This window comes from Bos indicus x Bos taurus, chromosome 19 (genome assembly GCF_003369695.1).
Source record: "Bos indicus x Bos taurus breed Angus x Brahman F1 hybrid chromosome 19, Bos_hybrid_MaternalHap_v2.0, whole genome shotgun sequence".
NCBI lineage: Eukaryota > Metazoa > Chordata > Mammalia > Artiodactyla > Bovidae > Bos > Bos indicus x Bos taurus.
Genome location: NC_040094.1, coordinates 39,180,721 through 39,205,868, shown reverse-complemented (window position 1 = coordinate 39,205,868; position 25,148 = coordinate 39,180,721). Strand labels below are relative to the sequence as shown.

General features: G+C 38.4%; 1 protein-coding gene across 1 annotated transcript in view; it reads right to left on the bottom strand.

Moving 5' to 3' along the window:
* The window catches only part of SKAP1 (src kinase associated phosphoprotein 1), a 305,979-nt gene that overhangs the window by 235,450 nt on the left and 45,381 nt on the right, over positions 1–25,148 (bottom strand). The window contains exon 2 of the mRNA XM_027517749.1: positions 21,285–21,390. Coding sequence (XP_027373550.1) covers positions 21,285–21,390 — 106 coding nt within the window. The remainder of the gene's footprint in view (positions 1–21,284; positions 21,391–25,148) is intronic.

Sequence of the window (25,148 nt, the reverse complement as noted above, 5' to 3'; positions counted from 1 at the left end):
ACGTCTTTTGATTCCAAACCTGTGTTTTGAGAGAGAAAACAAGGCAGAACTCACAAAGAACTCTAGCTGATTATCATATTTTAATCTGTACTATCTTTAGCTCTTGCCCTGCCGTTTTTGTCACCATTGATACTTAGAACCTAATTTATTTTATTTTTTGCTTGCTTCAGGTTAATAGCTACTCTTAGACCACTGAGACTCCTAGTTATGTGATTGATGAATAACTGATAACTAGATGACTGTGACTGTGGACCATATACTCCCTGAATTTTACAGCTAGAAGGACATCAAAGGTCATTTTACTCAGCCCCTGACTTTATAGATGAGAAAAACGAAACATGAGGAGGTTATTTGATTGAACCATAAGGGTTTAAAAATCCACATTGTAGAGCCATGACAGTTTATCTTGTGCAAAATCAGAAACAGGTTCAAAATGTGATATTCATTTGAAAATTCCTTTGGTATTTTTCTTGTTGTGAACATGGTCACTTTATTCACCTGAGCTCAAATATTACATAAAAATTTTAAACTGGACTAGTTCCTGGGGCTCCTCCAGGCAGCATGGATTTGTGAACATTAACATGTCAACAAACCCTTTATATCTCAAGTTATGAACACTGCATTCATTCTCTCAAACTGTAAAAAATGTCCACTATTTGCCAGACACTCCATGAGGGTCTGTGGAGAAGGCAATGGCACCCCACTCCAGTACTCTTGCCTGGAAAATCCCATGGACAGAGGAGCCTGGTAGTCTGCAGTCCATGGGGTCGCTAAAGGTCGGACATGACTGAGCGACTTCACTTTCACTTTTCACTTTCATGCATTGGAGAAGGAAATGGCAACCCACTCCAGTGTTCTTGCCTAGAGAATCCCAGGGACGGGGAGCCTGTTGGGCTGCCATCTATGGGGTCGCACAGAGTCAGACACGACTGAAGCGACTTAGCAGTAGCAGCAGCAGCATGAGGGTCTGAGAGCACAGAAAGCCTGAACTGTGGGCCAGTTTGGCTGGAATAACGCAAAACTGTGCAAAAGTGGTGTGAGTGACCTAAAACACACATAAGGTAAAAATTGGGGCCAGCAGAACCTAGGTCTGGCTAATCCCAGAATCCGTCTTACTGCCTGCAGATCAGAGTTTCTGGGGGTGGACCTGGGGTCAGATTGAGGGAAGATGCCTGGAGGGGAGAGTCACTGAGAGGCCAGGCCCAGGATGCAGAGAGAAGCCAGGCAGAGGGGCCAGGTGTTCAGAGCAGGTGGCAGAGGCCCACAGCAGATGTTGGCGGGGGGTGGGGGTGGGGCACGCAGGCAGGGCAGGATTGTGAATGGGTTCCAACCTGAAAGTCTGTGTTTTATCTTGTGAAATAGACTACAATGTCGAGCAAGAGTGAGAGGTGGTATGATAAGGTAAAGGCAGCTAAAGACATTAGAGGGAAGAATATTGAGGAAATTTAAAAGGCTGTTGATACAAAGCATGTGAAATAACTGCCAGGCATCATTAAGGGGTCAGCTGAGGTTGGAGACTAAGATTTACTGTGGCGGCAATCCAATTGTGTCATTTTTCTCCAGCACTAATTAGCTGCCCAGGTGTAAGGTCAGAAAAGGTGGACAGATGAATTGACCCAAGTTTAGAATTTTTCTAGGCTTGTGGGATAAAAAGACAAGAGAGTAAGAGAAGACTGGAGAAGCATGCCATGGAACTCAGGCTGGCCAGGGAAGAAACCAATGGCCAAAGACTTGACTATGCTGTCCGTACATATAAAATACTTAAACAATCAAATATTAAAATAGTCAATATTTAATATTAAATTAAAAGATTCAAAAATAAGAGATACAATTATTCTACTCTTCTCTCTCAGGACTGTTTTTTGTCCCTAAAGTCTCAAACCTCTCTTATCTCATGTTTCCTGCTTCAGTGGCCAACATCTCCATCCACCCAACTGAAGCTTGCTGCTGCTGCTGCTAAGTCGTTTCAGTCGTGTCTGACTCTGTGCGACCCCATAGATGGCAGCCCAACAGGCTCCCCCATCCCTGGGATTTTCCAGGCAAGAATACTGGAGTGGGTTGCCATTTCCTTCTCCAATGCATGAAAGTGAAAAGTGAAAGTGAAGTCATGCAGTCATGTCCGACTCTTCGCGACCCCATGGACCGCACCCTACCAGGCTCCTCCATCCATGGGATTTTCCAGGCAAGAGTACTGGAGTGGGGTGCCATTGCCTTCTCCGAACTGAAGCTTAGGAGTCATCTTTTATCTCGTTCCCTATTCTATGTATATCCCATCAATCACCAAGACCTGGAGATTCTATCTTCATTTATTTTTAATCTATCTCCTCTCCCTCACTATGGGCACTGAATTCACTCAAGTCCTCAAAATACCTCACCCAGACCAATATAACGAGGTCCAAAGTGGTCTACCTGCCACTTTGCTCCTCTCTGAGCAATTCCCATCAATGCTGATGGAGAAGGAAGTGCAGTGACCGTGAAGAGCAAAGGCTTGCAGATAAGCCTAGGTTGGAGTTCTAGCACCTTCATCTTCTAGCTGTGAGACTGTAGCTGCAGTCTCAGTTTCTTCATCTTTAAAATAGAAATAATAACCATATCTGTCACATATCATTCTTGGGAAGATTAACTGAGATGATATACATAAAGAACTGAGCATTAGGCCTGGCACCAGGCAGCCTTCAGCAAACCTCAATTGTTATGTCATTCAGTCAGTTCAGTCGCTCAGCCATGTCCGACTCTTTGTGACCCCATCGACTGCAGCACGCTAAGCCTCCCAGTCCATCACCAACTCCTGGAGTTTACTCAAACTCGTGTCCATTGGGTCAGTGACGCCATCCAAGCATCTCATCCTCTGTCATCCCCTTCTCCTCCTGCCTTTAATCTTTCCCAGCATCAGGGTCTTTTCAAATGAGTCAGTTCTTCGCATCAGGTGGCCAAAGTTTTGGACTTTCAGCTTCAGCATCAGCCTTTCCAAAGAATATTCAGGACTGATTTCCTTTAGGATGGATTGGTTGGATCTCCTTGCAGTCCAAGGGACTCTCAAGAGTCTTCTCCAACACCACAGTTCAAAAGCATCCATTCTTCGGCACTCAGCTTTCTTCACAGTCCAACTCTCACATCCATACACGACTACTGGAAAAACCATAGCCTTGACTAGACGGACCTTTGTTGGCAAAGTAATGTCTCTGTTTTTTAATATGCTGTCTAGGTTGGTCATAACTTTCCTTCTAAGGAGTAAGCGTCTTTTCATTTCATGGCTGCAGTCACCATCTGCAGTGATTTTGGAGCCCAAAAGATAAAGTCTGACACTGTTTCCACTGTTTCTCCATCTATTTCCCATGAAGTGATGGGACCAAATGCCATGATCTTCGTTTTCTGAATGTTGAGCTTTAAGCCAACTTTTTCACTCTCCACTTTCACTTTCATCAAGAGGCTCTTTAGTTCTCCACTTTCTGTCATAAGGGTGGTGTCATCTTCATATCTGAGGTTACTGATATTTCTCCCTGCAATCTTGTTCCAGCTTGTGCTTCATCCAGCCAAGTTTCTCATGATGTACTCTGCATATAAGTTAAAGAAGCAGGGTCACAATATATACCCTTGACGTAGTCCTTTTCCATTTGGAATCAGTCTGTTTTTCCAAGCCCAGTTCTAACTGTTACTTCCTGACCTGCATACAGATTTCTCAAGAGGCAGGTCAGGTGGTCTGGTATTCCCATCTCTTTCAGAATTTCCCACAGTTTATTGTGATCCACACAGTCAAAGGCTTTGGCATAGTCAATAAAGCTGTGGTGGTGGTGGTGGTTTAGTTGCTAAGTCGTGTTTGACTCTTACAACCCCATGGACTATAGCCTGCCAGGCTCCTCGGTCCATGGGATTTTCCAGGCAAGAATACTGAAGTGGATTGCCATTTCCTTCTCCGGGGGATCTTCCCGACCCAGGAATTGAACCCTGGTCTCCTGCATTACAGGCAGATTCTTTACCAACTGAGCTATGAGGGAAGTCCCAATAAAGCAGAAGTAGATGTTTCTCTGGAATTCTTGCTTTTTCGATGATCCAGCGGATGTTGGCAATTTGATCTCTGGTTCCTCTGCCTTTTCTAAAATCAGCTTGAACATCTGGAAGTTCACAGTTCACGTACTGTTGAAGCCTGGCTTGAGAATTTTGAGCATTACTTTGCTAGCATGTGAGATGAGTGCACTTGTGCAGTAGTTTGAGCATTCTTTGGCATTGCCTTTCTTTGGGATTGGAATGAAAACTGACCTTTTCTAGTCCTGTGGCCACTGCTGAGTTGTCCAAATTTGCTGGCATATTGAGTACAGTACTTTCACAGCATCATCCTTCAGGATTTGAAATAGTTCAACTGGAATTCTACCACCTCTACTAGCTTTGTTCGTAGTGATGCTTCCTAAAGCCCACTCAACTTCACATTCCAGGATGTCTGACTCTAGGTGAGTGATCATACCATCGTGATTATCTGGGTTGTGAAGATCTTTTTTGTACAGTTCTGTGTATTCTTGCCACCTCTTCTTAATATCTTCTGGTTCTTTTAGGTCCAGACCATTTCTGTCCTTTATTGAGCCCATCTTTGCATGAGATGTTCCAATAGTGCCATCATTATTCTAACCACCTAACAACACACAAACCAAATCTTATCATCCCTCTGCTTGAAATCCTTCAATGGCTTACCCCAGTCTGGCCCTCCCCTCCACAGCTCACACTCCTGTTCTTACACATGACAGCTCTCTCTCTGCCGGCACACTTTTCTCTTCAGGTCCCTCCCTCTACTAGCAAACGCCCGATGGCCCTTTGAGGCTCAGTCCAGTCTCCTGAGTTAGGTGCTCCCCCATGTACCCCCCTTAGCAGCACCTATATACTGGTCCACAAGCTTCTTGTCTCTTTATGTTCCTGAGCCCTCAAGGGGCAGTAGCACAGACCTTGCTAAATAAGTGAATGGAGGTGAGAAGCAGAAGAGCTGTCTGTGTTAAGCATGAGTACAGCACTGAGTATATTTCAGGGCACAGTGGAGACAAGTCTGAAGAGGCAGGCAGAAGGCAAGGCTTTCTAAGCAACGGTACAGAGTGTGAATTTATTCCAAATAAGATAGAGAGAAGTGCCCTCCTTTTCCTCTAAATTACTCACACAAAGGTAGGAGGGGAAAAAAGAGAAATCAAAGGAAGGAAAGAAAATGAAGAAGAGAAAGATAAAAATAAGTAAGCTTTGTTAAACTAATGGAGAAGGCAATGGCACCCCACTCCAGTACTCCTTGCCTGGAAAATCCCATGGATGGAGGAGCCTGGTAGTCTGCAGTCCATGGGGTTCCTGAGGGTCGGACACGACTGAGCAACTTCACTTTCAATTTTCACTGTCAAGCATTGGAGAAGGAAATGGTAACCCACTCCAGTATTCTTGCTTGGAGAATCCCAGGGACGGGGGAGCCTGGTGGGCTGTCAATGGGGTCACACAGAGTCGGACACGACTGAAGTGACTTAGCAGTAGCAGTTGTTAAACTAAAACATCCAAATGAAGAAGTTTTTCACCTAAAGCCTGGCTTCAAAGACTAACTACAAAATGACCAGCAAAAATAGACTTCAAAAGACACAACCAAATATACATCACAGTGGCAAGAATCCAATATATAAATACAATCAATTTGTTTCCTCATTAAACGCCTTCATGAAGAAAATGATTTAGTACAAATGCTAAAGCTACTGACACAGATTAATCAAAAAATAACAACAGAATTCTAATTAAAGACTTAATATTTCACTCATTCACACTAAAACAAAATTTGGATAAATATATAAAAACATAATCTAGAATGCATCCTTCCATGGTAACCACTCTAACAGCTACAGTGAATTGATGAAATTAAAAAAACAACTCCTATCCTTAAGTGTACACTTTCTTCCAATTAAGAACTGAGATGTACACAAAAATTCAGAAATCATTTTAAAATTATTGCACAGTTTGACCCTCAACTTGACTTTTTTCTAATTGTACAAGAGTCTATACTAAAATATCATTCTTCCCCATTTACTTCTTGGTACAGTGCCTATAGCAGTCACAGTTAAACCCTTATATGAGGTACTCTGTTATCCAAATCATAAAAGTAGGGAACTGGATTAGAGCTAAAGGCTAATGACTATGTGACCAGTTCTACTGCTGTATCAATACAGGTCAAGGGTCACCAGCAGTTCAGCCACAACAACCAGTCAATCTCAGGACTCACCTGACCCATCCTGGGGCCAGGACTTCTGGTTCTGTCCCACATCAAGGGATTCCCCAGCATCAAAAATGTCTCCAGATGTTGCCAGGCCATGCGGAAGCACTTAAGACAGCAAGCAAACATCAGGACAAGGAAAGAACCAAGACTATTTATTCTGACCATATCTCCATCCCTCATCCTAGAAGCTAATTAGGTTGAAATGCTGTCAGCTACTGGCTGGCCCTAAGCCCTGCTGGTAAGATCTTCCTGTCAATCAAACCCCGTCATATTGGGAGACCCTCCTAACCACTCAAACCAATAGCCTACTCATACTTCCAGTCAAATCCTTCTTCCTTCGTTCCCTCTCGCTGTTAAAATTCAGTTTTAAACCAAAATAGCTACTTATCTAAACAAAAATGGTATCTTCTAATAAAGATTTCTACACCTACTTGTCTGATTTTAAGAATCTCCTGGAACCCTAATTGAAACGCAAATTCCCCAGGGTCCACACCAGACCTAGTAAATTAGCATGTCCAGGTTAGTGACCTAGAAGTCTGTGTTTTTAACAAGATCCCCAGGTAATTCATATGATGGGGCAAGTTTGTAGAACACCATTAAGGACATGGGTATTTCATAAATGGTTGCCTGTTAAGGGAATTATAAACAGGCAGCCCCTAGTTCAAGTATAGACTGTATTCCAAAATTCACTTCCATTGTTTGGATCTGGAAATGCATTTTCCTAATGAAACAAAGTGATAGATAGTGTTAAATTTTCTGCATCTTCTTTAAAAAAATTAAATCTTATTTACAAATCTGAAATATAGTAAATACAATCTTTAATTTACCAACCAACCACATTTCAAAAGCTGAAGCACAATGTTGGCCATTTAGAACGTATTTTCCCACTGACATGAAGTTCTGAAAAGTGGTTATATTATCTGGTTATCCATAAAAGCTTGTGAAGCTCATAATAAACCAAAGGCAGCTATGGAATCAAGGATATAAATATGAGCTCAAAGCAAGAAATACTGGGAAGAAAGAAACATCTGTCTTCCTTTTCTGGGCATGCACAGAGAATAAACATAGGCAAACTTGAGAGTCTTGTCCCTCTTCTCTCCCTTTGCAACCGTCCTCTGCCTCCCAGAGGCCTCAGCCCAGGAACCAAGGACTCATACGGTATCCATAATTCCCTACTAAAGCATCAGCTTACCCGTCCCTGTCCCAGGCTTTACTCTCTTCAGTCATGTACCTCTTCTCCACAAATCCAGTAAAAATTCCCATTTCCAGGATTTGATTCCATCTTATCTTTTCAGCTATGTGTTTCATTACTTCCTTATACCTAATCAACAGAATTATCCTTTGGTTCCCAACCACGGCTAAACTTTTATCTCCTCTGTTTCTTTGTACATGCTGTTTTTGTGTGCAATACATCTGACCAAAAATCCTTCCCTTTCAAATCCAAGACCAAGCCATGATGACATCTCATCCATGAAGACATCTCATCCATGAAGATTTCTTATTTCTGTATCTTTTTTATCTTTCTCATTAGGTTGTAAATTTCTTGGGAATATCTATTGGGTATCTACAGTGTAACATGCATTGTATTAAGCACTTTTATATGCATAACAACAATCCTACAAGGTGGGCGTATTGTATAATTATTCAGTTTATCTGGTTCAAAAACAACAAGTTATAGGAGGACTGAAAACTGTCATATAATCACCACAAAAATGCTTTGCACATAGTAGATGCTCAATAAATATTTGTTGCATGAATGAAGTAGCATTATTCACTTATGAAGAAATCAAGCCTCAGTAAGAGTGCTGGCCAAACAATCATCCTGCCTTGGTTCAGATCCCAAGTCCAAACCCTAACAGCTGTATAACCTTGAGCAAGTTCTCTGAACCTCAGTATTCTCATCTGCTAGCTGGGGATTATTATAGTATTCACCTCACACCTGTTGTGAGGGATAAATGAGAAAATGTGTGTGAAGTCCTCCAACACTGGGCCTGGCACATGGTAACTGTGTGATGAATGTTAGCTGTGACTGTAACTCTTCAGTTGCAGAGGCAAGAGTTTCTAAAGCCCTCATTCTTTCTGAAGAAAAGGATCCTCTGTTAACTTTATAACCCTCAGTGTACCAACCACTGTGTGTTGCCCCATAGGTTCAACAAACTTATTGAATTTCCACAGCACAATCATCTTAACCAAAAGTTAGAAGAAAACCATTCAGTAGGGCTAGTGCACATCAAAGTACTCTGGCATGTAGAGTTTGAATGATTTTTAATTTCTCCTTTTTATCTATTTGTATTTTCTAAATCTCTACAGTGAACATGTAAATCTTAAATCACTGATATCAGAGCCCTTATCCTTCCAAGTGAATTTATATTTGTAAAAGAGGACTATGCGCCTAAACGAGTCTCTAAATGGTGAAAATCCAGGTATGTAACAAATTGAAACCAAGCATTTCAGACTGCCTAGAGAAGATACCTATGCATGGTGGGCTCTGTGCTAGCGCTGTTCATGAGTCTGGCCGCTTACTGGCCCAAGAACTTCTTGAAAAACACGGATATATTTTCTCTGACACTGTTTTGATCACCTGGCATTGTGCCCAATAAAGAGTAAACAAATAGCCAATACATATTTGTTAAGTAAATTAACTGCTTCCGGCTTGTAATCCTCACCCTTGCTTTTAGTTAATTCCATTTCTCTCCATGACCAACATGAAAATCAATCACAGTGACTGATGTTTTGAGAAGGAGGAAGTGAATGGTTTACTCAAGCACCATCACTTTGGAAAGCTAGTCTCACAAATAAAAATGTTTCACTAAATAGCCACACAGAGTGTAGATAATCCATTTCTAATGAGGGATTCATCCTGTGTCAGTTCAGTGCAGCTCAAAAAGATAAAATCTAAGAAAGGGAAGTTGTTCCTAGTCAACAATTAGATAGCTCATCTAATGAAGACCTTGAGAATGAACTTCCTTTATTAAAAAAAAGAAAAACAACAACTTATTTTAGAAAAGTCATCATAAATTACTAAAAGGACTGCTGTATTTCATATGGCTCAAAAATAATCTTACTTTTGTGTGTGTCTGTGCACGCATGCTTAGTTACAGAGTTAAAAAAAAACCTCCAAATACATCTATTTATTTGAATAGAAATGACCCAAGGCTACAATTAAAGCCCAATTTCCTCTATCCATATCTCTTTTCCCTGCAATGCCAACTCCTTTCCCACCTGGAAATAAATACTCTTTGGTTTTTAAATCCCCGCCTGTTTTTGTTCCCTGCCTCTGTGTAAAACAGGAAAGGCTCTGATATCAGTGATTTAAGATTTACACATTCACTGTAGAGATTTAGAAAATACAAATAGATAAAAAGGAGAAATTAAAAATCATTCAAACTCTATATGCCAGAAATTACTATCATTAACATTTTGGTGCATTTTTTCAGACATGTCTCTGAAAAAAAAAAAAACCCATTTCTTCATGTATAGTATATCTTATCATTCCATATCAATATATCTTCTTCTATAGCACAAATGATTAAATTATCTTCTTTTTTATATCTCCCCTTTCAACAGAATGGAGGAGCAGAATAAACTGGAACAGGGAGAAGCCTGAAGCAGAGAATCAGAAAAGAGAATTGTGCAAAGCTCTGAGTAAGACTTCATGAGAGCTAAAATTTAGCCAGTGAGAAAGAGAATAGAAAGAAGAAGACAGATTTAGAATGAAGAATCAATAGGCTTGTTGATGGTTTGGGGAGTAAAGAGGAGTGACTTCCAGGATTCTGCCTAGGGGGTCAGGACCTAGTGAAAGCAGAAATAGACTTCAGGGGTAAGCGGAATATAAAATAATGAGTTCAGTTCTGGACACTCAATCAGATATGATTCTTCTGGCTACAAAATAACAGAAAATCTGACTGACAGAGGCTTAAGCAAATACAAGTTTATTTTTCCTTCAAAAGAAAAAGTCTGAAGACTGGTGATTCTAGGCATGATGCAGGGTCCCAACAATGGCATGAAGAACCTAGGTTCTTCCCTTATTTCTGCTCTAACACCTTAGAGCAGAGTAATGTCTTACAGTGGCTACTGCATTTCAGTGCTTTATTTTGGCCTCCCAAGCATAAGATTTGGAGAAGGAAATGGCAACCCACTCCAGTATTCTTGCCTGGAGAATCCTATGGATGGAGGAGACTGGTAGGCTATAGTCCACAGGGTCGCAAAGAGTCAGACACAACTGAACGACTTCACTTTCTCTTCCTAAGCATAAGATTGCCATGTGAGAAGCTATCAGAAGTCTTCTCCTCACATTTCTTTGGCCAAAACTGTATCTTATGCAAACTCTAGACCAACCACTGGCAAAACAGAATGGCTTTCAGATCATGAGTCCTTCCCTAGGAAGGTGGGGTGATGTTGTCTAGGAAGAATGGAGGGTGGCTGTTGGAGAGGCATACAGCAGGTCTGTCCCAGCTTTGCAAGTTTGAGATATCTATAAGATAATCTATAAGACACCCGAAAGGAGCTGTCCAATATGCTGTATAGTGCCTTGGAGACAGAACTGCAGTTGAGCTGCAGAACTATGCAACTGCTTACAGAGAATGTGATGAGAAAGAGGCAAGCCTAAGAAATAGCAGTGAAGAAGGCAGGGTAGAAAAACAAGCTCAAGCCAAAGCCTAAACTAAGAGTATAAGTACAAGGAAGAAGGAAAACCAGGAGAGACTATTATCATGGGGACCAACAGAGGGAGAGAGTTTTTATTTGCTTTTGCTGTTTTTATTTGCTTGTTTGTTTTTACTTTTTGAGGAAAAGGGAGCTATTAATATTGTCACATGCTGCAGATACACCAAATAAGATAAGGCTTGAACAGTGTCACCCGGATGATGCAATCAGCAAGTTACTGGTATTTTGGCAAGAGTAACTTGATAGGAGCAGAGATTAGATTATAGGGGACTGAAGAGTGGCCAGAGAAGAAGCCAGAAATGGCTTGCCTAGGCTTCTATTTCAAGAAGAAAAGAGAGAGAGAGAGAGACAGGACAGTAGCCAGAGAGGGAATCACTGTGTAGGATGTAATGTTTTTCTGAATATTAGGAGGGATTTGAGCATATTTATATGATGAATGGAGAGATGTAATCAGGAGGGAAAAGCTAAATTTGAGAGAGAAGGTCTCTAGGGGGCAGTGGTTATAGCAGAGTGAAGATGACAACTATGAGTCAAAGCCTCAGTCCTCAAATAGCATGAGGGGAGACTCTGAACTCAAACGATGACAGAGAACTGTAAAACCATGTAGGCAAATCTCAAAAGGGAAGAGGTCTGGCAAAAGATTGAATAGTAAAAATCTAGAAATGACAAGCAAGGAGCATGAAGGATGCCAACAGCACTTCTGGAAAATGAGCAAGTTCTATTTAAGATAGCTGCAAGCAAAACAGTATCCTGAAGAAGAGTCATGTTTTACTTGGGCAGGGATGGAGAAAAGAGGTTGAGGATATCGTGGAGTTTGATTATACTAGAACATGGATTCTAGGAAACACAGGGGGAAGGATTAGAAAAGAAGTCCTCAGGAAAGATGAAAGATGGTGGAAACAAGGAAGTGCAAAGCTTTATAGGAAAGATGATAACCAAAGGCAGAGGGCTTAAGATGGATCATGTCTGGACTAACTGGCATCCATACTCTGAAAGAACTCCAACACATGGGCAGCAGCCCTGTAATCTTATGCCACAGAATATTAGAGAAATGTCATCACAGGAGACATTTAAAGAGATGGATGCCATCTTTACAAATGGCTCTGTAACTCCTAATGCTCAATAAAAAGAATGTGTTCTATCTTTGGACAAGAATATGTGGGGCTGGCCACTGAATAGTAAATTTCAAAATATAGAGGATCTCTTGTTCTAATGTTTAGCCAAGGACCAGATGACACATTTATAACAGTTTCTCCCTCATTCGACTCACATTATTGAGCTCATATCATATGCCAGTACTGTGATAGATCGTTTTTTTAAAAATGAACATCCATGTGATTAAGAAGTTTATAATCTCCATAAGTATGTCATCCAAGTTCTAAGAAACTGAATTTAAAATGAACTTAAAAGTATGTGGTAGAGCAGTGATTCTCAAATGTTTCTGTGCATACAAATAACCTTGGGATCTTATTAACATGCAGGTTCTGATTCAGTGGGTCTGATTCAATGGAGCCTGAGATTCTGCATTTTTAACAACTTTTCAGGTGATGTTGATGTTGCTGGTCCATGAGTCACTCTTGAGCATCAAGAAGCTAGGACTCTAGCAAAAAGGATTTCTTGCTTTACCTTTTCTATTTACACTGACCTATAAGGTCCTAAATTTTTTCCTCTTTTCCTTGTTAACTCTCTTACCCATCTGTTCTTTCTAATAAAAAGAGAGGTTAGGGTAGAAAAACTTAAAAAAAGCTTGCTCTTCTATTAGCTACAAAAGCAACTATTAGCTATACAGACCGGTGTCGTGAACATGTCAACCATCTATCTCATGTGATTACATACTTTTGTGGAATCCCTACTATTTCAAACAGGGCACCTAGATATTCAGTAAAAGAATAAACAGACTGGGAGCAGCAGTTAATTCTAGTTATGCCATATGGCAGTATAAAACACTGGCTGGAACCTGAAAACTCAATTTCACAAGAGTCTGACTTATTCTGAATTTTAATCATTATAGGATCAGCAAACATATGTCTACCAACTTGCTCCATTTACACAAAATTCTAAAGAATAATCAGACTGCATACTCAAAAATGATTGGTTTTTCCCAAATGGACTTAAAATTTCTCTTCTACTGGATTCTTAAAATCAAGTAGCTGCTGACAGCTCCAGTTTAATTTCTCTTTCAAACAAAATCTTCAAACAGTACTTTTAACAAATAGTATTGTTTGCTTTCTTACCATCTTCATGGTCAGCTCACAGTGTAATTTTGCACAAGTATAATTTTCTCTGCTTCTGGATTCTTCATCTTTGGGGCTGGCTCAGCTGCTGACCCTCCTTGTCCCTGTGAATTCCCTCCATCGTGCCTGTCACTGCTGAGACACCCGTCCCACCACATTCTCTCCATTTCACCCCTCTCCAGAATGGAGACATTATCATTTCTAACACATACTCCATCGCCTGTCCTATCAGAGCTAAGATACTTTCATCTCCTGTACATCTCATAATTTCAAGATAAGGACAGAAAAATCAGTTCTTTTTCTGTGAACTTTTGTCTCTGGTGCTTGAGAGACTATCCTGATATCCCCTGAACATGTTTTAGTGATAACATTTACTGCACCGGGGCCAAAATGATTTTCTGCCACTTTCAATTCTAGTTCAATAAAAGAATAAGAGCTTTGTTTCTAACCTCTGTCATTTTTAATACCATAAAATGATTTAAAAAATGTAAAATTGAGTTCCATTTCCTACTGGACTACCAATCTCATATTAGCTTTCCTTTTATCAAATTTATGAGAAAAGTCAGAAATTGCCTTTCCTTAAAAAAGATCAAAATCTCAGGATCTCCTGGGCAGAATGCTTGAATTGAATTTGAACTCTCAATAATTGCTAGCCTGGAAGTCTTAAAGAAGTATAAAAGTTAGATACTTAAAGTTAGTTATGTCAGAAATAACAAACTGAAGGATCATCCCTTAGACTACTATCATCCAGAAATAATAAGGTTATTTTTAGAAAATTATAATCCTAAAAATATCACAGACATACTTATTACATTTCCAACATGAGGAAGTCTACGGTTTTCTGAAACCACAGTATGAATGAAGTCTATGGTTTCGAACTGCAAAGTGAAACAAATGTTTTTTGCAACATCACATTATGAAATGTTTCAGATATGCATAAAAGGTAAATGAACACCCATATATGTGTATACTCATAATCTAGATGCTATGATTCACATTTTGTTATATCTGCTTTGTCACTTATCCACCTATCCATCCATCTTGTTTTTGATGCATTCCAAAATAAACTACAGATGTTGCAAGACTCTAGATGCATATATAATTAACTAAACTTCAATATTTATTTACAGTTCCTTTAAACCAATAAGCTTTTGAAAGATGCCAATTCTTTTTTAAAATAATGGCTTGCTTAAGTAAATTATGCAACCACTTAGAAATCCTACATTCTAAATCCTAATCTTTTATTAATTCTCTTACTTTGAGTAATGTCACATATCTTAGTTTTATCATTAACCAAAAAACAAAGGTTCTTGGTAGACATGATAGGAGGTCTTGATTATCAAATCATAAAATGAACATTGTGGTTATGGCAGAATCCAGAAAAGAGAGACACTCCCTTAATAAAACTGAGAAATAGCTAATTGGAAATTATGTGGGCATAAAGTTTTCTATAAATTATAATAACTCAACAAGGCTCACAAACTCAAGAGGGAGCTTGAGGGTGAGCATTTAATCATAACACATAAGCGTCACTGTATATCTATGATAAAACAACTTGATTATTGAAGACTGAGTCACTCCAAGTGGGAATTTCATAACAAGGCACTAGCATCAAACTGGAATTTTCTTGGCTTTGTGAAGCTGTAGCTGGCTTATAAACTCCTTATTAATTAAGTAGAGTGAGAACTGCCACAGGGATAGCTGCCCCTTCCTTTATGAGCTGTTTATTCCCCTACACTGATTTTTCTTTTTTTTTCTTTTAGAAGATTGGCCTGGAAGGGGCATTCTTTGAAGCCTGAAGAATCAAAGCTGCTGCAAAGCACTGCTGAGAGTTTCGAAAGAATTATGAAGAAACTACATTGGACCTGAGGCGATAGGCTGAGATCTCCCTAAACAGGTCAGCAGTTGGTCTGCAAAATATTCCCATTGCCAAGGAGGCAGTGACATCTTGTGTAAATCAAAAACTAAAACCCTGAGATATCTCATTTCCATTTTAAATGCATGGGGGTTAAATATGGATATCTAGCACTTGAGAAGTTCCTGTGGGATTGATTTTTTTTCCTGTCGTTTCTGAGCCTTTTGCTGGGTGTGATAAGAAGGACCGCATTTCATTATCAACCCTGCTAGTGCTGCACTTCAGGGAGACTAGATGAGGCTACACAGTCGGAGAGAAGATCCGGCTTCCAAAGAAGAAATGATTCACATGTTGTGATTATAAAAACCCACTTTAGGCCCAACTCATTTTCAACAGAATCATGAAATAAAATGAAATCCCAAGGAAATGAAATTTCCTGCATCATTTTGCAAATTAAAAAAAAATGAAAAATCATAGTGATACCATAAAAGAAATCAAATTTTTGAGGTTTCAAGGTTTGGTTGGTAATGTTTGCATTTTTGTAACATTTGAAAAAACAATCCCAAATAACATTTTGGGGGAGGCAACTGAAAAAGAAAACACAAGATCATGCTTAGGCAAATCTTCAATTGAATCAGACAATGTTACAGAAAAAACATCAGAACAAAGACTTTGAATTCTGAGAGCTGACCCAGTGCTCTTGCATTTCTCTCCCCTTTGCTCTAATTTCAGTGTAACACAGGAAGTGGATACAGGATGGATCTACATCAGAAATAAGAGAAAACCAGCAAATTAGAGATAACCACAACCAGGAGGGCCTAACGCCACAAGTTTCTGGAGATCCATAAATAGATGAATACAGAGAGGCATTTTTTTTCCCCCACTGGCTTTCTATAAGCAGAAAAAATAGCACACATTGGGACAAAAGACTAGATCCAGATCAAGTGAGATTTAAAATCAAGGCCAAAGTTAACATTGGTAAAATGAAGACTGTAATTTCATATAAATGATCTTTTCACACAATGTATGAATTAAGAGCCCCCATTTATAGACAAATAGAAAAGCTTCTAGTATTAAAAAAATTGATACTGAGGATTTTCTGAGATCTTCCAAGACAAATCCGTTTCAAGTAGCTAATAGGAATGTGCCCAAGTAATAATGATGGCTATAATTCTATTAGAAGTAAAGCAAATTCAGAGACCTAACTATAGGACTAAATAGTAGTGTTCAGCTTATTCTAACGGGTCAGTCCAACCTGAAGGGAGAAAGCTCAGTTATCTACCTGCTTCCCAGGTTTCATTTCAAATGACCTTCCACTCTTGATAGAACATGTTATTCTGTTTAATGAGCTCAGTACTGGGAATGTTTAATAAAAATGATTGAAAAAAACAAGATTAAAAAAAAACCCACTTACTAAAAAGTTATTGTACATCAAAATTACTCATATAAAATATTTATTTTATGGGATGATCAAAGGGAGAGGCTTCTATCTACTAACACCACCAAAATAGCCCAGTGTAAAAGAAAACAAAAATGGATCAGTTTAATCTTATAGCTGGTACCAAATCCAAGACACCTACTCAAGTGAAAGAATAAACAAAATAATCATCATCATAAAATTAAAAAGGAGTCATACACTTCAAGGCTGCTTTGAAAGTAGAGGAAACTTGCTATGAAAGAACATGTAATAAAATGATCTTCCTTTCCAAGTTAAGCCGAGAGACCAACAGCAAGTAATATTATACCAGTTTCACCTGTAGACCATTTCAGACTAAAAGAGAAACAAAAATAACCCTTTACTACTCCCAGTAAGTATATCTCCAAAAATCTTTAACACAATTGTGAAATCTCAACATACACTCACTAAATAACAGAAAACTAGTACAGGGATTTAGCCTATAATTGATAACTTGAGAGCCGTGAAGTTGTGAGTTTTTGTTTGCTTTCTTGGATAAGGGTGAGAAGCAGAGATAGGACTGGAAAAGGAAGAAATGAATTTTTAAACTTCAAGATGTGGTCAAATTATTGCTATAAGTTTGAAGCTTTTTCAGAGCTCTTTAAACTTAGATAGATTGCACTAGTACCTACTACCTTTTTTATTTCTGCATTGGCACTGAAACGCCAGTGAAAGTAGCAAAGTGAATAGAAAGAGAAGATATGAACAAATATCTAAACTTGTAACAAAAATGTACCAACAACACATTTCACATTTCTTCTCTTGATAAGCACACTTCATCTGAATGTTTTTTGTTTGGGAATTTTAAGCTCAATAACCAGCATTTAGGAAAAGTAACATTCTCCATGTAATTAATGGCGATAATATTGACAGCATATCACTTTGAAAATCTTGCTCTCAAGAGTTACATTGGACTAACTCCTTGTCTTTCCTCCAATACAAAGACAGAAGAACAATATATTCTTAAACTAAATTCTGTTTTAAAGCTAAATCCATGGTAAGCTGATAAGAAAAACTTGAAGTTCCCAAAGAGAACTGGAATTATTTTTATGATATTTGTACTAACATATCATGTTTCATGCAGAGCTATATGCTAACCACCCACAATGAGACATGTTCAAGATATTCTTTCAGTCTGTACTTTAAAAGCACTGGTTTTGTGGGGTTGTGCCATAATCCTGTTACATAAAGTTATTTCTTTATTTCTTTCCATTTCAATATGCTATTAATCTACCTGTCTCTTTTTGGAACTCCTTTAAGTTTCACAAAAGAAAACAATACTCTAAATTTGTTTCCATTGGCTCTAGACTTCACTTCCAACAGTGAGCATAAATGACTAGCTGCTCCAAAATGAGCCATGGAGAATTTATCCCTACCTCAGTAATAAAAATTTTCTATTTTCTTCACCCTTTCCCCCATTCTCAATGCATTCTTGCTGTCAGATGGCCTCCCCTGAATCAAACTTAAGAAATGCTCAACTGTTTCTGCAAATGCATAAGAACGCCCTTAAACGTCTGAGTATAGATGAAGTATGTTTCATTCCAGGTGCCTCACAGCTGGCACTGGTCCTGCAGTGACCACCGCAATAAAACAGGAGGAGCCTCTGCCTGGCTTTCATCCTAATCATTCTCTAAAGAGCTTGCTGAAAACTTGGACTCAGAATGTGAAAGCTGTTAGTTTTAGGGAGAAGGTTTAAATGAGGAGGCAGTTTGAAGAAGAGCCATGAACATCACAGCTCAGGACATCAAATACCACAACAGGACTTCATTTCCTTGGAATCACGCAAAGTGCCATCCGTTTTTTATTTGTCTTATATGGAAAACATTATCCTTCATTGGTAATACTCTTAAGCCAAAAAAACCCTATCAAGACAGAAATACAGATATGATTTTCAGTCTGGGAAGACAGAAAACCTACTTGTACTGAAAAACAGATGAGCACTTGGAGGACATCCATGACTCAACACAACTATCATTTTCTGGGGTCAGTCACTCTAGGCAACAGAAAGGTGGCAAACAGCACATAACAGCTGTGATGAAGTCAGATGCTTTAATTTACAGCGAGTCCACAGTCATGGCAAATAGCACTGAATTCTGAGCCACCATAAAAATTACAGCCAAGCCCCTAGAGTTTACCAGGAATCAGTATTTTCCCATCACTCCACTCTATTCTCAAGCAGCACAGTGTGGAGGAAATAATTAAATGAATTAAAGCAAGGACGCAACAAAGATAGAATGGAAAGTTTTGGGGGGGGCAGTATATGTATATATGGCATTTATATTTATCTAGTGTCTTTCCCAGGTTATCCTGCTAGAGATTTCTTACCCACCTTCGGCCCTAATGTGCCAAGTTAGTAGTTTTAGACAGATGCCTACCTCCCCACAAATTTACCAAACCCCTAAAGTTTTATTGCTTTAATATGACTCAAGATCAAACTTTTAAAGTGGCTTTCATTAATTCTTTTGATGTTACTTGGCCATTTTCCATATACATTTAGCTCTCAAGTTTGATGATTTCCAAATTTCCTTTCATACTGAGCCTCTGGGAGAGATACAACTTCCACGCAAAAAAAAGTAAATGCGATTGGCATTGTACAAGTTTTCAGTGCTCTCAAAGCAACTGCTACAAATACATATAAGTACATAACATCAACCACCCATACATGGGGCCATACACGCAATGCGGCTGAAAAAGAAGATTCAGTAAGACAAGGGTTACATTATGGGATGATGATTGAATGGGTAAATTTAAGACAATTTCAAACAGCTTGCCAAAGGAAATCCTCATTTTTCCATTTTCTTGTACAGTATCTAATTTCTGGCTCCTCATTTCCTCCTGATCTGATAATTGTGAAATTCTAAATAAAGTGTCATCTTTCTTACAACAAATCAATGAACAGAAAGCTCCCATCAACAATGCAGATGTTTCCTAAAACCCCTGCTGATTATTTCCTGAATATCTATCCCACAAACCACACAGCAAGTCCTTTGAGAACAAGGAACCCTCTCTGCCTCATAATAAATACAGCTTCTATGTCTGTGTGCATGGGTGTGTGTGTATGAGTGTGTGTATGCACTTAAAAAAGAGAACTAAGAAGTAATATGTAAGTGATAACACTGAGATAACAGTGAGTCACCACAAAATCACCTTTTATTATCAATTTCAGATTGAAATTCAGTCCTTTCCAAGTGCTGCACTGCAAATAACAGGAAAGGAGAATTTCTACTCATTGTATATTTGTCTCCATAGATGCAATAAAATTATTTTTTTATACCATCACAGATTTATACCTTATCACAGATTTATACCATTAACACCACCATATACACAATTATATTTTGGGCATCCCTCTCGCTATCCTTGGTGGCTCAGACAGTAAAGCGTCTGTCTGCAATACAGGAGACCCGGGTTTGATCCCTGGGTTGGGAAGATCCCCTGGAGAAGGAAATGGCAGCCCACTCCAGTATCCTTGCCTAGAAAATCCCATGGACGGCGGAGCCTGGTAGGCTACCGTCTATGGGGTAGCAAAGAGTCGGACACGACTGAGCGACTTCACTTTCACTCCCTATAGTACAGTTTAAAATAATTCCATCTTTGTTCCTCATGCCATCCTTATAATAATCCTATAATACAAAGATCAACTTTGTATTAAAGAAATAAAAAATTCTTTAAGTTACTAACTGAGCCTTCAGACACAACTAAGCCTAAACTTATCCACTAATAAAGTATAGGGAAGTTTGTTTTAAACACTCTTCCAACCTAACAAAAATTACAGATATTCTCACTTTTGCAAAAAGCTTTCATCTTTTGCATTCTGTTTGTTTCAATTATTCAGGGCAACCCAGGCTGATAATTACATAGTCCCCAGTTGCTGAGTAAAAGTGATGCTTAATTAGCCAGCAGGAAAGATCGATTAAGATCCAGCAGGGCATCTTGTGAAGTTCTCTCACATTCCTGGAGGGAATATATTCTGGCTGTGCCCTTCGAAAGGATAAAACTCCTTGCTTCTAAGGAGTTTCAATGATGTTTCTAAAGTAGATGATAAGATCTTTCTGCCACACAAATGAAATCCCAGGTATAACACTGCTGAAGCTCTTCCTTTACTAAGAGTACACAGTTCAAACGTTTCAAATCACATTGCCTCCAAGTCGAAAAAGACTTAAGATTGTACTCATTTATCCCCAACTCTCATTCAGTTATCACACTTCGAACAAGAAGTGGTTGAGGAATATACTGTAATGGAAATTTTTTATTTCTCCCTCCATCAAGCAAGTGTATGCATCTGTCAGGTGCTCACATTCTAAAAGGCACAAAAACTAGGTGAGGGCCTTTAATTTAAAAAAAAACAACTTAATGAGCATGATATTCCAATCAGCCTGAGAGTAAGACATTTTAATAGGAGGAAAGAATCAACTGGATAAGTCTAGTTTAAGTTTTCTATTCGGGAAGGAGATGAGGATATAAAATCAGGACTAAAACTCATAGTGGAAATTGTCTCATACTGCTTAACGTCCTCTCTTTCAGTAATTTGGACAAGCATAAATATTTAGCTTTTCACCCATTTTGCAAAAGTGTCCAATAAAGACTAACATAACAATCCAAAGCTAAAAGCAGAATAACTTTCTTAACATATACAACTATAAAAATATTTCCATTGTGGTAAACTAACTACCCTAAATATGCCTGCCTACCTTCAATGCAATTCAGTAAACATTTAAAAGCCTCTACCAAGTATAAAGAACTATAATAAATGTGTCCTACTTTGATAATTTATATACAATTAAAGTAGATTTTGCTGATTATAAATTGCTTTAAACTTTATGAAGAAGAATAATGGAACCGGTTTATACAAACCTAGCTTTGATTTGCTGCAAGCCCCGCAGAATATGGTCTCTGTTGTCCTTTGCACCAGCACTGAGGTTCTCATTCCGCAAACCTTCGGCCAGGAAGTCCTCAGTATCTAAACGAAAAGGAAAGCTGATCAACAGAAAAGAAAAAGTACCAAGAGAGAAGGAAGAAAATCTGGAGGATTAACAAATGGATACAAATTTCTCTTTAAAAACTTTAAAGTTGCAGAATAAGGTGATTGTAAGTAATGCCACAGAAGAGGATACTTATGTATATTTCACTTCTAGTGCCTGTAATATGAAACTGCACTAGATATACTATCAAGATAATGTTACGAATTTATACAGTTGGGTTACATAAGCATATTAAAATTTTGTTTTACATTCTCACCACTCAAGAACACCAAACAAAAAATCCTACATAGCCATAAGTAGGACTTTTGATGGGGTATAAAGTTCTGGAAATAAAAATTTCACTAAGGACCACCATTAAATTCTAAGATGTATGTTCATATCTATTGCATATATCATTAAATAGGTTCCTCCAAGTTCCTCTGAAGGCTAAAGGATGAAAAGTTGAATTCAAAGGTAAAAATAAATGCTATCCAAAATTAAATTAATGTAATATGCCATATTAATAGGATAAAGGACAAAGGCGATGTGATTGTCTCAATGGATGCAGAAAAAGCATTCGACAAAATTCAACAGCACTTTATGATAAAACAAACAAAAACACTCAACAAACTAGAAATAGAAGGAAACTTCCTTAGCCTCATAAAGATCATCTACAAAAACCCACTAACATCATACTTAATGATAGGTGAAAATCAATATACAGACCCCCCCCCCTCTTTTTTAATAAAGTCAGGGTGCCAGAAAAGGGAGCTCTAAGGCCCTACCCATCGATGTCAATTGCAGACCAACAGGAAGAGATATATCACTGTATCTCCAACAGGGAGAAGGTTCCTACTTTACTACAGTAGGAGGAAGGAAAAAATTTCTCCTTGTCCTGCAAGAGTCTGGCCAATGAGAGACTGTTAACAATAACTCAGTCAACAAGAAGCCATTACACTTGCAACTCCCAGTTTTCTCCAATGGTCTTTTTGTTTATAACAGCTCCTCCCAGTTCCTTCTCCTCTATGAAAGAAAGTTCCTCTTTTTTGTTTTCTGGGCTTGCCTGTGGATAACCATGATTGCACGTCCTTAATTGCAAGTCTTTGCTGTTCCCAAATAAACCACTTTGCAGGTAAAATAACTGGTTGTTTTACTGTTTTAGGCTGAATACTTTCCCCCTGTTCCTAAAGATCAGCAACAAGACAAGCTGTCTGCTCTTACCACTTATATTCAACATTGCACTGGTGCTGGACAGGGCAAATATGCAAAAAATGAAATTAAAAGAGTCTAGGTTAGAAAGAGGGAGAAGGCAATGGCACCCCACTCCAGTACTGTTGCCCGGAAAATCCCATGGATGGAGGAGCCTGGTGGGCTGCAGTCCATGGGGTCGCTAAGAGTCAGACATGACTGAGTGACTTCACTTTCACTTTCCACTTTCATGCATTGGAGAAGGAAATGGCAACCCACTCCAGTGTTCTTGCCTGGAGAATCCCATGGACAGAGAAGCCTGGTAGGCTGCAGTCCATGGGGTCGCACAGAGTTGGACACGACTGAAGTGACTTGGCAGCAGCAGCAGGTTAGAAAGAAAGAAGTAAAACTATCTCTACATGCAGATGATATAATCTTGTACATAGAAAACCCTAAGGAATCCACTGACAACTATTAGAACTAAAATATGAGTTCAATAAGTTTGCAGGATACAAGATTAATATAAAAAATCAGCTGTATTTCTATACAGTAGCAATGAACAAGCCAAAATTAAATTAGGAAAAATTAAATTAGGAAAATTCCATTTAAAATAATATAAAACAGAATTAATACTAAGGAATAAATTTAACAAGAGAAGTATAAAACTTAAACTCTGAAAACTACAAAATATTATTGAAAGAAATGAAAGACCTTAAATTAAAGGAAGAAACTAAATGGGAAGACATCCCATGTTTACATATGAGACTTATGGCTATTAATATGGGAATATTTCCATATTGATCTAAATAGTCAATGCAATCTCTATAAAAATCTCAGCTGGATTTTTTGCAGAAACTGACAAACTAATCCTATAATTCATTTGGAAATTAAAGGTACCCAGAATAGTCGAAACAATTTTGAAAAAGGAGGACAACTTTCCCATTTTCTGATTTCAAAACTTACTACAAAGCTACAGTAATCAAGACAATATGGTATTGGTGTAAAGTCAGACACACAGATCAAAGGAACAGAATTGGGAATTTAGAAGTAAACCCTCACATTTATATTCAATAAATTTTTGACAAGGATGACAAGATAAAACAACGGAAAAAACTGTTTTTCAATAAATGGTGCTGGAACAATTAAATATCTACATGCAAAGAAATGAAATTGAACCCTTACCCATATAATATACAAAAATTAACTCAAAATGGATCATAGACCCAAACATAAATGCTAAAACTATAGAAGAAAATAGGCATAAATCCTTGTAACCTTGGATTAGATAATAGTTTCTTAGATATGATGCCAAAAGAACAAGCAACCAAAGAAACAAATTGACATCAAAATTAAAACTACTGTGGTTCAAAGGATGCTATCAAGAAAGAGAAAATTTTTGCAAATCATGTATCTAATAGGAGACTTATATACAGAATAAATAAAAAGCTCTTACAATTCAATAATAAAAAGACAATCTGATTTTAAAACAAAGAACCTAAATAGACATTTATCCAAAGAAGATATACAAATGACTAATAAACACATGAAAAGATGCTTAACATCAGTTGTTATCAGGAAACAATAACCAGTACCACACTGAGGTACCAGTTTCACATGGCTACTGTCAAGAAGATGGACAATAATGAGTGCTGTTGAAGATGGAGAGAAATTAGGATCCTTATACACTGCTGCTGCTGCTGCTAAGTCGCTTCAGTCGTGTCCGACTCTGTGCGACCCCGTGGACTGCAGCCTACCAGGCTTCTCCATCCATGGGATTTTCCAGGCAAGAACACTGGAGTGGGTTGCCATTTCCTTCTCCATATACATTGCTAGTGGGAACGTAAAATGTGTTGTTACTTTGTAAAAGTCTGGCAGTTCCTCAAAAAGCTAAAAAGAGAGTTGCCCACCAATTCCACTACTAGGTATATACACAAGAGAAATGAAAACAAGTGTTCAAATAAAAACTTGTACACAAATGTTTGTAGCAGCATTATTCTTAACAGCCAGTAAGTGGATAAATACTAACACTCATCAACTGATGAACAGATAAACAAAATGTGGCAGCAATAAAAAAGGAAATGCTGATACATGCTACGATACAAATAAATCTCTGAAATCATAATTTCATCAATCAAAAGAAACCAGTAGCAAGGGTCACATATAGTATAATCCCATTTACATGAAACATACAGAATGGGCAAAAATCTATAGGAACAGAAAGTAGACAAGCAGATGCCTAGGGCTGTGGGAGAGAGGGCTGCAGATTGAAGAATGAAGGCTAAGGGGGTTCAAGTTTTCTTTGGAAGATGATGAAAAATGTTCTAAAATTTATTGTGATGATGACTGTACAACTCTGTGAGTACCATACTAGAAGCCATTGGACTGCACCCTTTAAATGGATAGGTTTTATGGTATAAGAACTACATCTCAATGAAGCTGTTAAAAAATAGAAACAAATGTATGAATGGATGGATGAGTGAATAACAACATCTACACATACCCTTCTGAAATTTCAAATTTTGAGGATGAAAACATTCTTTAAGTACCCAGACATAAAAAAAAAAAAAAG